The sequence below is a fragment of the Antechinus flavipes genome, chromosome 4, assembly GCF_016432865.1.
Source record: "Antechinus flavipes isolate AdamAnt ecotype Samford, QLD, Australia chromosome 4, AdamAnt_v2, whole genome shotgun sequence".
In the NCBI taxonomy this organism is placed as follows: domain Eukaryota; kingdom Metazoa; phylum Chordata; class Mammalia; order Dasyuromorphia; family Dasyuridae; genus Antechinus; species Antechinus flavipes.
The window spans coordinates 379,686,651-379,700,690 of NC_067401.1; the positions used below are offsets into that span (position 1 = coordinate 379,686,651).

Consider the following 14,040-nt stretch of genomic DNA (forward strand, 5'->3'; position numbering starts at 1 on the left):
CAGACTTTAGACCTGCCACTTTATCCACTTTATGTCCCCCAGCTGACCCAAGAATTCTTCTATAGAAGGAATCACATGATCATTATAATAGTCTTCTAACTAGTTTCCCTCAAATCTCTCCTTAATCTAATCTAGTGGAATCAAACTCATATAGAAAGGGATCTTTATGGGGCACATATTGACAACCACATATAAGAAAACCACAAATTAGCATCATGTCTATTGTATTATATTTTTATGTATTTTGCCGAACAATTCACAATTATAATTTAATCTAGTTCAGACTGAAATTGAAGTTTTGCTAGCACCTCTGACCTAGTACATCCTCTATTCAGCTGTCAAAGTGATTTTTTTCTAATGAGTCGCTATGAGCATTTCATTCCTCCATTCACTCAATAAACTCCAGTGACCCCTTACTGCCTCCAGGATCAAATATAAACTCCTTTGTTTGGCATTTAAATTTAATAACAAGATCCCTTCTTACCTTTCCAGTCTTATTACATTCTGTGATTCAGCGATACTGGCCTTCTAGCTGCTCTTTGAAGACAAGATTCCATCTCCTTTCTCTCCCTTATATCTGGAATAGTCCTGATGTATAACTGCCTCATCACTGACTATTTTTCTACGTGATCCAGCTCAAATCTCACCTTCTTCAGGAAACCATCCCTGTCCCCCCCACATACACACACATGCTAAATGCTTTTGCCCCTAAGATTTCCTTCCACATAGACTATATAAATTCTGTACATATCTAGTTATTTACATGTCTCCTCCTTTAGAATGTAAACTCTAAGGCAGGAGCTGTTTGGGGGTTTTTGCTTGTTTATTTGTTTGTTTTTAACCTTTCTTTGTCCCTAGAATGTGGCACAATGGCTGATACATAATAAATGTTAGATACCTGTTGACTGATTGCACATATAAGAATATAGAAGTCAGGAAGAAAAATGACCAGAAGTTCTCTGTCCTTTAAAGATAGAGAGACCACATACTAACACTTTCTGATGACAGAAAAATTCCAATGACAGAGGTGGGGGAAGAAAGAAGAGAATCACTGGACTTAGAACCCATAGGAGGCCTCTGATATTATACAATGCAACATTTTTTTTCGATGAAGCACCTACTATGTGTATAGCATTATGCTAAATTCTGGTGCAGATACAAAATTTAAATAAGGTAAAGACCCTGTCTTCAACAGACTTGCAGTCTAATAGAAGGATAACAGCAAAATAGATGAGCCTAAGAAACAATAATATGTAATAATTGCTTTGGAGAGTTACAAAGCAAAGATTTTTGTTCGCTGATTTATCCTTTGATTGATATATGAGGTCTCTGGAAAAAGACTGTTATTGAAGGAGGTAGTATTTCAGATGGGATCTAAAAAGGACCCAGATCATCGTGAATTTAGACCATAGAAGATTCTAAGCTAGTATTTCAACTTTATAAGCAGCCACTAATCCCCTCCCCCAAAGTGACTTAGTGATAAAGTTGAATGAAAGGCAGAGAATTTTATTCATAAGAACATAGATTTAAAGCTGAAAAGAATCTCAGAAATCATCTAGACTAGCCCTTTCATCTAAGAAATCACTTCTTGGGTACCTTTTAGAAGACTATTTTAGGATCCTGTGAAATCTCTCTGTGGATTAATGAATACTTCTTAATTTTTCAATCTATCAAAAAAATATTATAAGCACCTATCATTTTCAGATAATAGAGGATGGACAGTCTGTCTCCATGGGGCTTCATTGCCTATAATGGTAACTCTGAGTATGTCCAGCATCTCAGGCTTGAGGAAAATGACCATTTTCTGTCCTCATTTTTACTCATGATTGTCCCTTCCTTCTTTTCCAGCCGGTTCCCATAGATGACAACTTCTGTGGCTTGGACATCAACCAGCCTTTGGGGGGCTCTACTCCTGTGGAAGGGCTCACCCTCTTCACCACCAGCAGGGACCGAATGACATCAGTAGCCTCCTATGTCTACAATGGCTACAGTGTGGTCTTTGTGGGCACCAAGAGTGGCAAGCTGAAGAAGGTAGGCATTTTAATGCTCTTCAGGTGTCATGGTGGGATTTGGCACAAGATACTGACACCAGGATTTTCTGAAAGAGTAATATGAAAGGATCTAACTGTAGACATTTCAGGGGGTTGGGGGAGGAAAGGATACAATCTGTGGATTATCCAGAGCTTTTTAAAACCTTGGGCTAGCTTCCTCTGCCAACTAGTATGCCTCCACCCTCTACCTCCTCTTGCCATTATCTTGTTCTTGTTTTAATTATATTTTTATCAATAGCTTTTATTTTACATCATCTAAATTTTCTCCCTTGAATTCCTTTCCCTCCCCCCTTCCAGAGAGCAATCTCTTATAACAAAGAACTTTTTTTAAAAGAGGTGAAAAAAACTCAGCAAAATGCATCATCAACAACAAAAAAATCTATAATATGCAATGTCCCACACCTGTCTGCCATTATCTTGTTAGTTCGCTATTCCAACTTGTTGAGACATTGGAAAAAATCTTGATTGTGTCATACAATATATCAGTGATCTGTTCCAACTTCATGGCATCCACAAATTGAATAAGCATGCAATCTATACCTTCAGTCAAATCTTTGGCAAAAATGTTGAACAAACCATCAGGTGGTGGGAATAAAAGGAATGAAAACTCATTTTATTCCTTCCCTAAACTACAAAGGTTCTTATAAAACTTCTTATAAGTTGGGAGACTAAAATCAAACAGAAATGAACACCAAATAGGAACAATTTTTGTATGATCTGGTTTTGATTTGTTCAAACCATGATCCCTTACCTCTAATTGGTCTAGATAGTAGAATACTAAATTTATTAATCATAAGTTGTTTGTTTGTCTGTTTGGGGGGTGGGGGGCAGTGAGTACTTGCATGGATGCAGAGAAACTAATTTGGGCTGTGTAGGGCTTTTAAAAGAATGGAGACATAGGAATCAACAAAGCTCAAATCAACATGCCATAGACAGCCACATCACTTCACTGAGTCTCAATTTCCTCAACTGTAAAATGGAATAATAATAACTTTAATTTGCAGAGTCATTATGAGAATAAAATTAGGTAAGGTGTGTAAAGTTTGTAAAATTTAAGGCCATGTGTAATGTTAGTAGTTATTATCATCATCACCAATTATACTACTGCAAGTTATTGTGAGGAAGTGTTTTGTAAATCTTTTGCATTATATAAATCTGATTCAGTTCAACAAACATTTCTTAAGGTTCCAGATATTAGATACTAGAAATTAACAAGATCAAGAAAACACAGTTCCTATCTTTGGTGACCATATAGTTTGATGGGGTGCTGGAAGGTAAATAACTGTGATACTAGAAACTAGAGATTAACAGGATCAAAAACACACAATGACTACCTTCAGTGAATATACAATTTGATGGGATGCTGGAGGGAAGGACAAATAAATAAATAACTGTGATAAGGGCAAAGATGGGGTTCAGGTAAAGTGTTAAGAGAAACTTGTAGAAGAGATAGTTTTCTCTTTAGGGAAGGGAAGATGGGAGAGGTCAGAGAAGAAACATTTAAGGGAGGGGATATCGTTTGAATGAACCTTGAAGTGTGGGAGAAACTTCAACCTAAGGAGAAATAGAAGTTGTGACTGTATTCCAGGCAGAGGGGGACAGCAGAAGAAAAGGTTTGGAGGTTGGAAAATGTAGGATGAAAATGGGATATGGAGAGTAGTCCAATTTGTCATGCAGAGTGTCGTTAAATCTCTATTTGAATTTGGACAGGGCACAGCCTTTTTAGATCTTAGTCTCCTCAAATAAAAAGTTGGACTAGATATTTCCTGAAGTTCCTTCTAGCTCTAGATAATTATCCTATGAAGAAGAGTAGAATAAAATAAGTCAATTATTATCATCTCATTTTCTCATCTATCATCATTACTATTATCCTTGTTATTATTACTAAAACTCGTAATAACAATCTCTAACCCGCCAAGGTCAGGGTGTGGTTGCGGGTACAGCACTAAGCCAGGGTGCATGACTGTGCCACCTGGAGTTCCCACTTTTCCTTCACCAGCTGGACGAACCCTCAGCTCTGCCCTGGGAGCTTGGGTAGCCGGCAGTCTGGTGAGCAGCTTTCCCTGGCCATGACATCACCAGCTGGAGGGTTCAGGCTGCCTGACTCTGGCAGCCAAGGGGGCCACTCTCGAGGCGGGCTAAAGCCAACAGCTTGTACCTGCTTGTCAAGCATTTAGGGCTGGGAGCAGGAGCACAATCTCATTCATTATGTGGGATTATAGGAGCAGCATTCTTTCTAGTTCCAGCTTAATCCTTCCTCCTCCAGACCCCTCCCCACCACCTGCCACTGACAGCCTCAGTGGAGACCTTCCTTCGTCTCCCTCTTCTAGGCTGACCTCCTCATGCCTCAGCTGAGGGCCTTAGAAGGGAAAGGATTTGGGAAGGTGGGTGGGAGGGGGAAGGAACCCGGAGAGGGAAGGCAGGCAGGCGGGAGCCTCTAGCAGAATCCCAGTCAAGCTGCCAGGAAGGAGTGAGAAAACAGATAGGAGTCTGGCACGAAGGCAATGAATGTTCCCGATCTTGTCCAGTTCCCATGTCACCAGAGAGCTCTCTTTAACCCTTTCTCTGTCCAGTCCAGGTGCTGGCCCTCCCCATCCTGGCCTTGTTTCCTTTAGATATGCATGGAAATACGCCTCCTGCTCTCTTCTCTGGAATCTGACAGCTAAAGCTGTTTTCCTAGCACAGAGCAGCCTTCTTTCCAGAGGAAAGACTTCAAAGAATCTTAGAACCATAGAAGCCTGGATCATCTCTCTCAGGGGATCTTCTCCTGTTCTATGCAACGGACCCTTTGGCAGTCTGATGAAACCTATGGACCCCTTTTCAGAATAATGTTTTTAAATGCATCAGATTACAAAGGAAACCAAGAAATACAGTTATCAAAATTAAAAATAAGAACTTTCATGGACCCTGGGTTAAGAACCCCTCATTTAGATTAAACTATTCATCTTGCAAATGAGGAAACTAAGGTTCAGTAAAGCGAAGTCATTTGTCATGCAAGTCATACAAGCAAGACTCGAACCCAAATGTCCTAACCCTCCATCTGGTGCTTTTTCTACTAATGTCAATGGGTGGGACCAATTGTTATACCAAATGGTATCCCATTCTGGGACGTATAATAGTATTTAATCAACTAAGCTGTCAGTGTGTTTCCTGCTATGGGTGCAGTTCCCTGCTCGGGATGCAGTGAAAAGAGTACTGAAAATGGACTTGAATTTGAGACCCAGCTAACTTGTTTGCTTGTGGACCAGTCACTTTCCTTTCCTGGGCTTGTTTCCTCATCTCTAAAATAAGGAGACTGGACTCTAAAGTCCTTTCCAGTGCTAGATCTAAATGCATCAGTAGATTAATCCAGAGTAGAAGAATTTGGCCACCCTGGTCCTAAACTGCCCACTATCTGTTTGCTTTTTTGAAACACAAAGTTCTTTCTTTTAAGGCATCTTTCCAAACCAATGCTCTTCTTGGACATGTTTAGCTGACTCTGTAGAAAATATGGCCCCAATATGTAGAGGCAAGTCAGAGGGTTCAAGGGTGGGGCAGAGGAAACCGCAGCCCGGGAGGCACTTTCAGACACGTAAGCTGGCTGCCCTCCGCAAGGCCGGCTGTTTGTGAGTGTGTCACTCACCTCTTGGGCCCTCTGCTTCCACATCTACCTTCCAGGGAGCTTTAGGGCTCTGAAACCCCAAGCTAATTCCTCACCCTACCCAGTAACTGCCCCCGCTCCTACTCCCACCTCATCCCTCCAATGAAGCAGCCTTTCAGGAAGCCCTGGAATGTCCCCAGGAAATGCTTCTCTGGTCCCGGCCCCACAACTCTTTCAACATGGAAAGGAAAATAAAGAAGAAAATAGACGGGGGTGGGGGAGGAGAGCAGAAGGTGTTAGCCCTCATTTCTTCCCTTACTGGGCCTGCAGCTGTCAGCCCGCCCCACCCCTGACCCATAGAAATAGGCCATCTCTAGGGGTGACCAAGTCAGGGTGGGGGATTGGGCAGCATCATCCCACTCTGCTCATGAATTCCAAAAAGCACTGGGAAAAGTCTAGCTGCTGCAGGTAGTTTGAGAGCATGAGCTTCACGGTGTGACATCTGAGAAGGGATGAAGGATCCTTTGATATCATCATCCCCCTAGGAGAATCTTCCTCTCCAAATCCCCAACAGGTGGCCATTTGTTCTTCAGTTGAATTCGTTCCTTTATTCAGAATTCGTTAAACACCTGCTATATTTCAGAGGGATTTGGGATAAAGACAAAAAGCGAAATGATTCCAGCCTTCAAGAGGCTTCCACTTCTTGCAAGGAATATAGAATAAATAAACTTCTAAATCTCCAAGGATTAGTGTGTGTGTGTAGACCTAGAAGCCATCTACAGAGAAAATAAACTTTAATAAATCTCCCACGGTTATTTTCTGCAAAAAAATATAAATATGTATATGTATATATATATATAATTTATATGTATATATAAAATTTGTATATGTAAATATATTAAAATTATATGTATCTATATAGGTTTAGGTATAGATGGAGTTGGAAGAGAACCTAGAGGCCATCTAGACCTCTCATTTTATACATGAGGAAACTGAGATTTATTGAGGTCAAATGACTTGCCCAAGCTCATAGACCTAGTGAGAGGCAGGGCTAGAATTGGAATTCCATGATTACCTTTATTGCTCCTCGATGGTCCCCTGGCATAAAGTAATTAGCTGAAATGGAAACACAATCCCAATGACCACATATTGACTCTGGAGAACCACACATTAACATTATTTATGTTGTATTGGGTTTTTATTTATTTTGTTAAACACTTCTCAATTACATTTTCATCTGGTTAGGGCTCCTGGGAGATTTTTGTGGCTTTGTGGCAGATTGGGTTGACTTCTGGTCTAAAGGTCCATACTCTGTGAATACTGAGTTGGATATTTGGAATCAGAGAACCTGGGTCCTGTCTCTTTCTCTTATTACCTGTGTGTACTTAGACACATTCTGATAAGTCTCTGAGTGTGATTTGGCTGGTCTCTAACAGAAGAAAGTTAAAAGAGGAACTGAAGGCTTCTAAGGTCCCTCCACTTCTAACTGGACCTCTGACCCTGGGAACACGTGGTAGAATTTCTAGAGAAGCAGAATGTATGGTAGATGGGGTGATACCCTATGGAGGCCTGGCTTTGATTTTTATCTCTGACAATCCCAGATTGGGAACTATTTGACCTTAGGGAGGTTACCTAAATGGTGTGTAGAGATAGAGTGCTAGATTTTGAATCATAAAGATCCAAGTTCAAATCCCTCCTCAGATGTTTATTATCTAGATAACTCTAGGAAAGGCATTTAATCCCTATTGCCTCAGTTTCCTCATCTATAAAGTGAAGATAAGAATAACACCTACCTCCTTAATAGGATCATATGAGATAACATATATAGCAATGTTTTATAAATTCTAACTACTTTTCCTCTTCTCTTTCTCCTTCTCCTTCCTTCCTTCTTTTCCTTCTTTCTTCCCCCCCCCCTTTTTCACCTTCTTTTTCTTCTTCCTCCTCTTCCTCTGCTGGAGTGGGTTGCCATTTTATAGCTGATTTCCTTCTTTCTTTTTCCCCCCTCTTCTCCTTCTCCTTCTTTTTCTTCTTCTTCCTCCTCCTCTGCTGGAGTGGGTTGCCATTTTACAGCTGATTTTATAGATGGGGAAACTGAGGTAAACACAGTGAAGTGACTTGACAGAGTCACACAGCTTATAAATGTCTGAGGCCAGATTTAAACTCAGAAGATGAGTCTTTCATCATAGAACCTGGTGTTCTAGCCCCTGTGTCATCTGCATGCCCTCCGTCAAATATTACTATTTCCCATTAGTAAGGCTTCTTTGCAAAGAATAGCAAAGATGATTCCAACATAGATGTGAACACTGTTAGGCAAGATATCTTAGAGACATGCAGAAAGAAAAAAATTATTTTTAATGTCATTGATGAAATTTTGAAAACAGAAAGGTTCTTCTATAATCTGGGTTTTTATAGAGATTGGGGACGTGGTTAAAAAGGTCTTAAAAGTGGAAGTCTCCTTGGACCACTCGGGTTAGAGTTAATGACATGGGAATGAGATGCTGACTTCGTGATGGATATAACAGAAGGAACCCTGGGATCTTCCTCCAGAGTCAGAGGTAGCTGGGTTCAAATCGTGCCATTTGTCTGACCCCAGGCTTGATTTTCTTTATCTATAAAATGTGGGGATTCAACCAGATGGCCTCTGAGGTCAATTTCTGCTCTAGAACTACCACCATCCCAGAGCCTTTGTTTGTAGGATTCTGTGTTGTGACTAACCACCCGAAGGTCCCCTGGGGCATTTTTGTAAATTCACAGGCTTTGCCCTTTGAAAGCATATAAGGGGAGCCACTAGACTCTTGGCAACGTCCCCTTTCCCATTAGTTAACCATGACCGAGATGCCTGTGAAATTCCTGAGGAAAATTCTTTCTGCCTTTCCCCAAGGAACAAACCAACACAAGGTCTCCGGTCCCTGGCTCACAGGAAGGACTGATGTCACGATGCTATTATTCTCCCCTTTGTAATCTCACAAACAATTTATTGAGTAAAGCTCCAGAAAATGTGAGTTTTCAGTTTATGTGTTGCCTTCAACCTCCCACCTAAACAGAGAATATTAACTTTCCCAAGTCCTAGACTCACTGTTCAGGATTTGATCTTTGACCATGAGATGTTCAAGCTGCCTGTTTCCTTCTTCCCATGTTCCTCTTATATCAATTTATTATTGCCCATTTCTCAGATTAGGAAAACTGAGACCCAGAAAGATTTTGTGACTGGCCTAAGATCACATGGGACACCCATGATAGAATAAGAGATTTATCAATAAATCACTAAACATTTATAAAGCATCTATAATGTATCAGGCACTGTGCTAAGTGCTGGGAGTGCAAAAAGAAGCAAAGAATAATCCCTGAATCCAAGTCACATGTCATTCCTTTCCTTCTTTCCCTATACATCTCTGTCGACCTCAGTTTCCTCATCTGTAAAATAGGGGTGACAGTAGTCCCTACCTTCCCTTAAAGCTACTTAGCACACAGTACCTGGCACAAGTAGGTGATTAATAAGTGCTTATTTGTCCCTCTTCCCACTCACCACAATTGGGCACACAGACAAATTTCCAACCTGCTGCTTGGCTCCATCATGAGGTAAGGGAGTGGCTGCTGAGCCGGAAGGAAGGCTGAGTTGGATACAGAGCTGAGAAACATGCCATCTTCTCAGCCAGCCAGCCCAAACAATAGCGACTCATTCCCCCTCTGTGGAAATGATTCATTCCTCTCTTGGTGTGAACTCTTGATTCTGTAAATAGTGAAGGCTCCGGGTCAGCTTCTGTGAGCTGGAATTAACTGTGTGTCCCTGCGCCGCTCCCCCAGCCTTCTCCAGGATACCCAGACACACTGCGGAGAGGAAGGCAGGGGTCTAGGTTTCCCCTTCAAGCCCCCTTTTTACACCCCACTCCCACCCACGCCCGCAGCCAAGAGGGAGTGGGCTAGAGACACCGGGAGCACATCGCTGCATCCCTGGTAATGAGTTTGGCTGCCTGCCCAGGTTCCTGCCAGCAATCTCGCTGTTTGTTTTGTTCGTTTATAGGCCTCTTGGGTCTAAAGAGCTGGGCTTCGGAGAGCAAGTGAAGGCTGATTTGGTCAGCAGAGGAGTAGGACCTCCTTCCCGGCGCCCCCCCACCATCCTCCACACTCCCCTAACAGGTGTAGGGACGGGATGCCTAGGTTACTCAGGTTCCAAGTATCTCCTTCTGCCTTGGCAAGGTGTCTAAGAACAATTCCCATGCAGCCCAGGATCATGGGTTTGGGAGCTGAAAGGGCCTTGGATATTATCCCCGCCCCCTCCCTCAGAGGTATAGAAACTAGTCCTGGAGAAAAATGACTTGTCCAAGACTACAGAGCTTAACATGCAAAGCCAGTCTTCCACTCAGCAACCCCAGACTCCAGGCCCATTAATCTTTCCATTAGATAGTCCTACTTCTTGATAGTCTTCATAATGATGGGTTTATCATTATCATCACTAATAATAGGCAGTGACACGGCGGATGGATTTCTGACTGGGAACTTGAACTCTAGTTCTGCCTCAGAAAAATGCTAGTTATGTGATCCTCCGCGGGGAAAAGGAAACCCAAAGCCCTACCCCTTCCTATCCCCAATATGGCTGTGTCCCGGAGAAGTTTGGGGGAACAGTGTTGAGTTGCAGAGCTAGTTCTCCCCGGATCTGCCCCAGAGTGCTTACAGAAACTGGGCAACAACCTAAGAGTAGGTATGGATGGATCTATATAGAATCTTCCTCCCTGGAAAGTACCTACCCCAATGAAGCCACATAGGGTAAATTCAAGGGAAAAAATGTCTATATACATAGACATTTTAAGGCTTACAAAGCTCTCTAATGTTCATAATGTTTGATTGTCATCACAATGTTATAAGGTGGGTGATGCAAATTATCCTTATTTTTACAAATAAGGAAACTGAGGTTCCTCAGCAATTCTGACTCAAGTCCAGGACTGATTTCATTACAGCACACTGGCTGCTATCTCTCCCATTTTCATTTTTTACAATTCTTGTGAGAGAGGCTTTCAGACTCAGCTCTCCTCTAAGTCCCAAGTATGAGGAACTGGACCATCTATTTATGGTCTATTCTTAGCAACCCAAAAAATCCCAGAGAAAATTTAGACTTCAGGGCTGCCTGTTTTTGGCTCATTGAGTTTTTCTAACTGCTTGGCCTCAGAGGGCAAAACAAAATGTAGTGTCCTTTGCTGATTTTGTTCCATTTATCCTGTAATTAGCTTGTTTGTGCATGGTTGTTTGATTATTGTCTCCTCCATTAGCTTATGAACTTTTAGAAGCAGAGACAAATTTTTTGCTTCCTTTTGTATCCCTAGCACTTAGTTCAGTGCCTAGCACATGGAAGGTACTTAATAAATGCATATTAAACAAGTTAGATTTTAGCTCACTACTACAAGAAAAACTTGGATTTGTTGGGGGCAGCTAGGCGGTACAGTGGAGAGAGCACCAGTCCCGAAGTCAGGAGGACCTGAGTTCAAATTTGGCCTCAGACACTTAATACTTCCTGGCTGTGTGACCCTGAGCAAGTCACTTAACCTCAATTGCCCCAGCAAAAAAATAAAATAAAATAAAAACTTGGTAACAATTTGAGTTGCCTAAAACTCAAATAAACACAAAATATGTATTCTGAAGGACAAACCATCTCAGGAGGACAAGGACAGCCTTAGGCGGTGGAGGACAGCCTCATTGGGTTTCTTTAAACTGAGGCAGGCTCAATAGTCACTTATAAAGGGTACTATAGAAAGGGGTCTTATTCAGGTCTGAGTTGAACTATTTGACTAAAGGCTCCTTCCAACTCTGAGCTCCTGTGACTCTGTGACACTGATTTTCAGTTTCCTCTAGATGACTTGCCAGTTGGAAGGGCTGCTCAAGGAGCTGGGAGAAGCTCCTTTTACCCTTGAAAATAGCAACTTCCTTCCTTTCAGCCTTTCCCATTTCAGAAGGAGACCTCAAGAGAGAGAAAATGGGCTCAAATCCCATGCCTTTGGGCAGTTCACTGACATGAGGCGAATGAGTCCCAAAGAAGTTAACCGATTTGGTAGGGTCACATAGCTGGCCAACCATGGAAAAAGAAATGGAATCCAAATCTTTATTCATCTGAAGTGATGCTTTTTTCTCCACCACCCCCAACTTCCCTAATGGGGAGATAGATCTACTACTCCCAGGCATAGTATCAAGTTCAGAAATATATGAGGGTTAAATCTAAGCTGAAACACCTGTTCCTACCCTTTCCCCAAATCCTAGAATTGCCTCTCCCCAGAGTAATACCCAGAGCAATTTCTTAGTGGCCAACTTATGGGCTGATGGCTTTAGTGAGTTTCAGTTTCCCCAAGGTGCTAATGTAGCCAGAGCAACTTCCTCAGCCACATGGATGCAGAGATTGGGTAACGTGAAGAAAAGCCATCCTCCCAGGCCTGAGTCATGGGAAAGGATATTTAAAAGACTGGACCATCTGACCCTAATTCATCTAACCCAGTGGGACTTCAGGCTCCAGTTGCATTAGTCACCATCAGAGGCAGACCCTCGGTGTCCAATTAGCAGCAAGCAGTGAGCCGGGACTCCCCTCTGAGGGCATCAGGGATAAAGGCAAGGTTCTATTCCACTACTGGAACACTGCAGAATTATCTAAGGAAGATGTGAAGGAAACCTCATTCCCCCCATAATAACAGTAATCACATCTCTAAAATATTAGTAACTAGCATTTCTACAATGCTTTAAAATTTTAAAAGCAGTCTACAAATATCCTCTTCTTTGATCCTCACAACCACCCTGGGGCATAAATGTTACTATTATGATTTCCCATTTTATAGCTAAGGGAACTGAGGCTGAGAAAGGCTAAATGAAGTATCTGAAACAGGATTGAAACTCAAGTCTTCCTGGCCAAAAATCCAATATCCTGTATATTGCATCACCTAGCTGACTATAATTTTTTAAGGTATGAGACGTAATGACCCTGATAATACAATAACGGATGAGTGCTCTGACCATTTTGGGCTTCAGTTTGCTCATCTGTGAAAGGGGGATCCGTTTTGTAAATCACCTGAATTTTCATTTTAGTATTTACTTTTCTTATAAGGAATTCATATCCCTCCAGTTTCTATTCCTCATTTTTCCTGGAATATAAAATAGAGTTGGGATTTTTCTCCTCCTGTTGTGGATAGAGAACCTGAGACCCAGAAAAGTTAATCAACAAAGGTATCCAAATTTGTACTGCAAGACTTAGGTCAGCACAGAAAATTCAGCAGAAAGCTCATTATAGTGGTAGTCAAAAAAATTCGAGTGCAATTGCCCACCGTGTCGACTTCTTGCTCAGAAAAATCACCTCCTCTTTTCTAGGTCTCAGATTCTTCACCTGTAAAATTAGGGTGTGAGACTAGATGATCTCAGACATTACTACCAGTTTTAAATAGAATGGTTTTACAAAGTCAGGCAGTCCCTAGTACATAAACCTAGAGATCTATGATGAAGCATTGAGAAATGTCTAATGGAAGATGATCAGAATAAATTACATTTCCCTTACACTTTACTCCTCTTATTCCTGCTTGTCATGCATCCCACCCTTCCCCCACGGAAAAGTAGAAGTCTGTACAAACAGGTACTAGGGATATACAATTGAATATAGGAAGTCAAGGCCTGAAAGTCCACCCTTTTTGAACCTCTGTTCCCCACCCCACCCTCACTGTAAGCATCAGAAAAAGTCCTGTGGAGCCCTGACTGAAGCCAAAACTGTTTGGGACTTTTTCACCTGCCCCCCCCCCCCTCATCCTTTTCTGCTAGCATTTGTTTCCTAATTCAGAAACTGATGTTGCCAGCTGTATGTCCCCACCTAACCCAGGAAGGCAAACAGCAGCAGCAACAACAAGAAGCTAGTGCAGGTTCTCACATCATCTTTTTCTTCACCTGTGAGAAAGGTGCCAGCTCTGGAGAAAAGGAAGGCCATGGAGAAGAAACCAGGAAGACTTAGAGGCTCCCTGAAGAATAGAGGAGGCCTTTCTGGTCAACAGGGTCAGGATTATGTGGGTGACCTTGCCATCTGCTCTTAGAAGGACAGATTACCTACCAGCTCTCTGGGGTCTAAGCATCGCTCTGCAGAAACTAGACTTGAGCTAGTAGAGTTTTCAATTCACTGATTTCACAGCATTTAGAATTCTGTTGCGCAAGGCATTCCTTATGATGGGAGTTAGCCTTCAGGAGAGGGAGACAGAGAGAGAGAGACAGACAGACAGACAGAGACAGAGAGAGACACAGACAGAGACAGAGAGAGAGACCCAGAGACAGAGACAGAAACAGAGAGAGACAAAGAGAGACAGAGACAGAGAGAGACAGAGAGAGAGAGACAGAGAGAGAGAAAGAGAGACAGAGAGAAACACACAGAGAGAGAGAGAGAGACAGAGAAAGAGAGAGAGA

The 14,040-nt window shown here is 42.1% G+C and overlaps 1 protein-coding gene across 1 annotated transcript in view; it reads left to right on the forward strand.

Annotated features, from left to right (window-relative positions):
- PLXNA2 (plexin A2) overlaps positions 1-14,040 on the forward strand; it is a 311,859-nt gene that overhangs the window by 48,256 nt on the left and 249,563 nt on the right. The window contains 1 exon segment of the mRNA XM_051998464.1: positions 1,849-2,031. Coding sequence (XP_051854424.1) covers positions 1,849-2,031 — 183 coding nt within the window.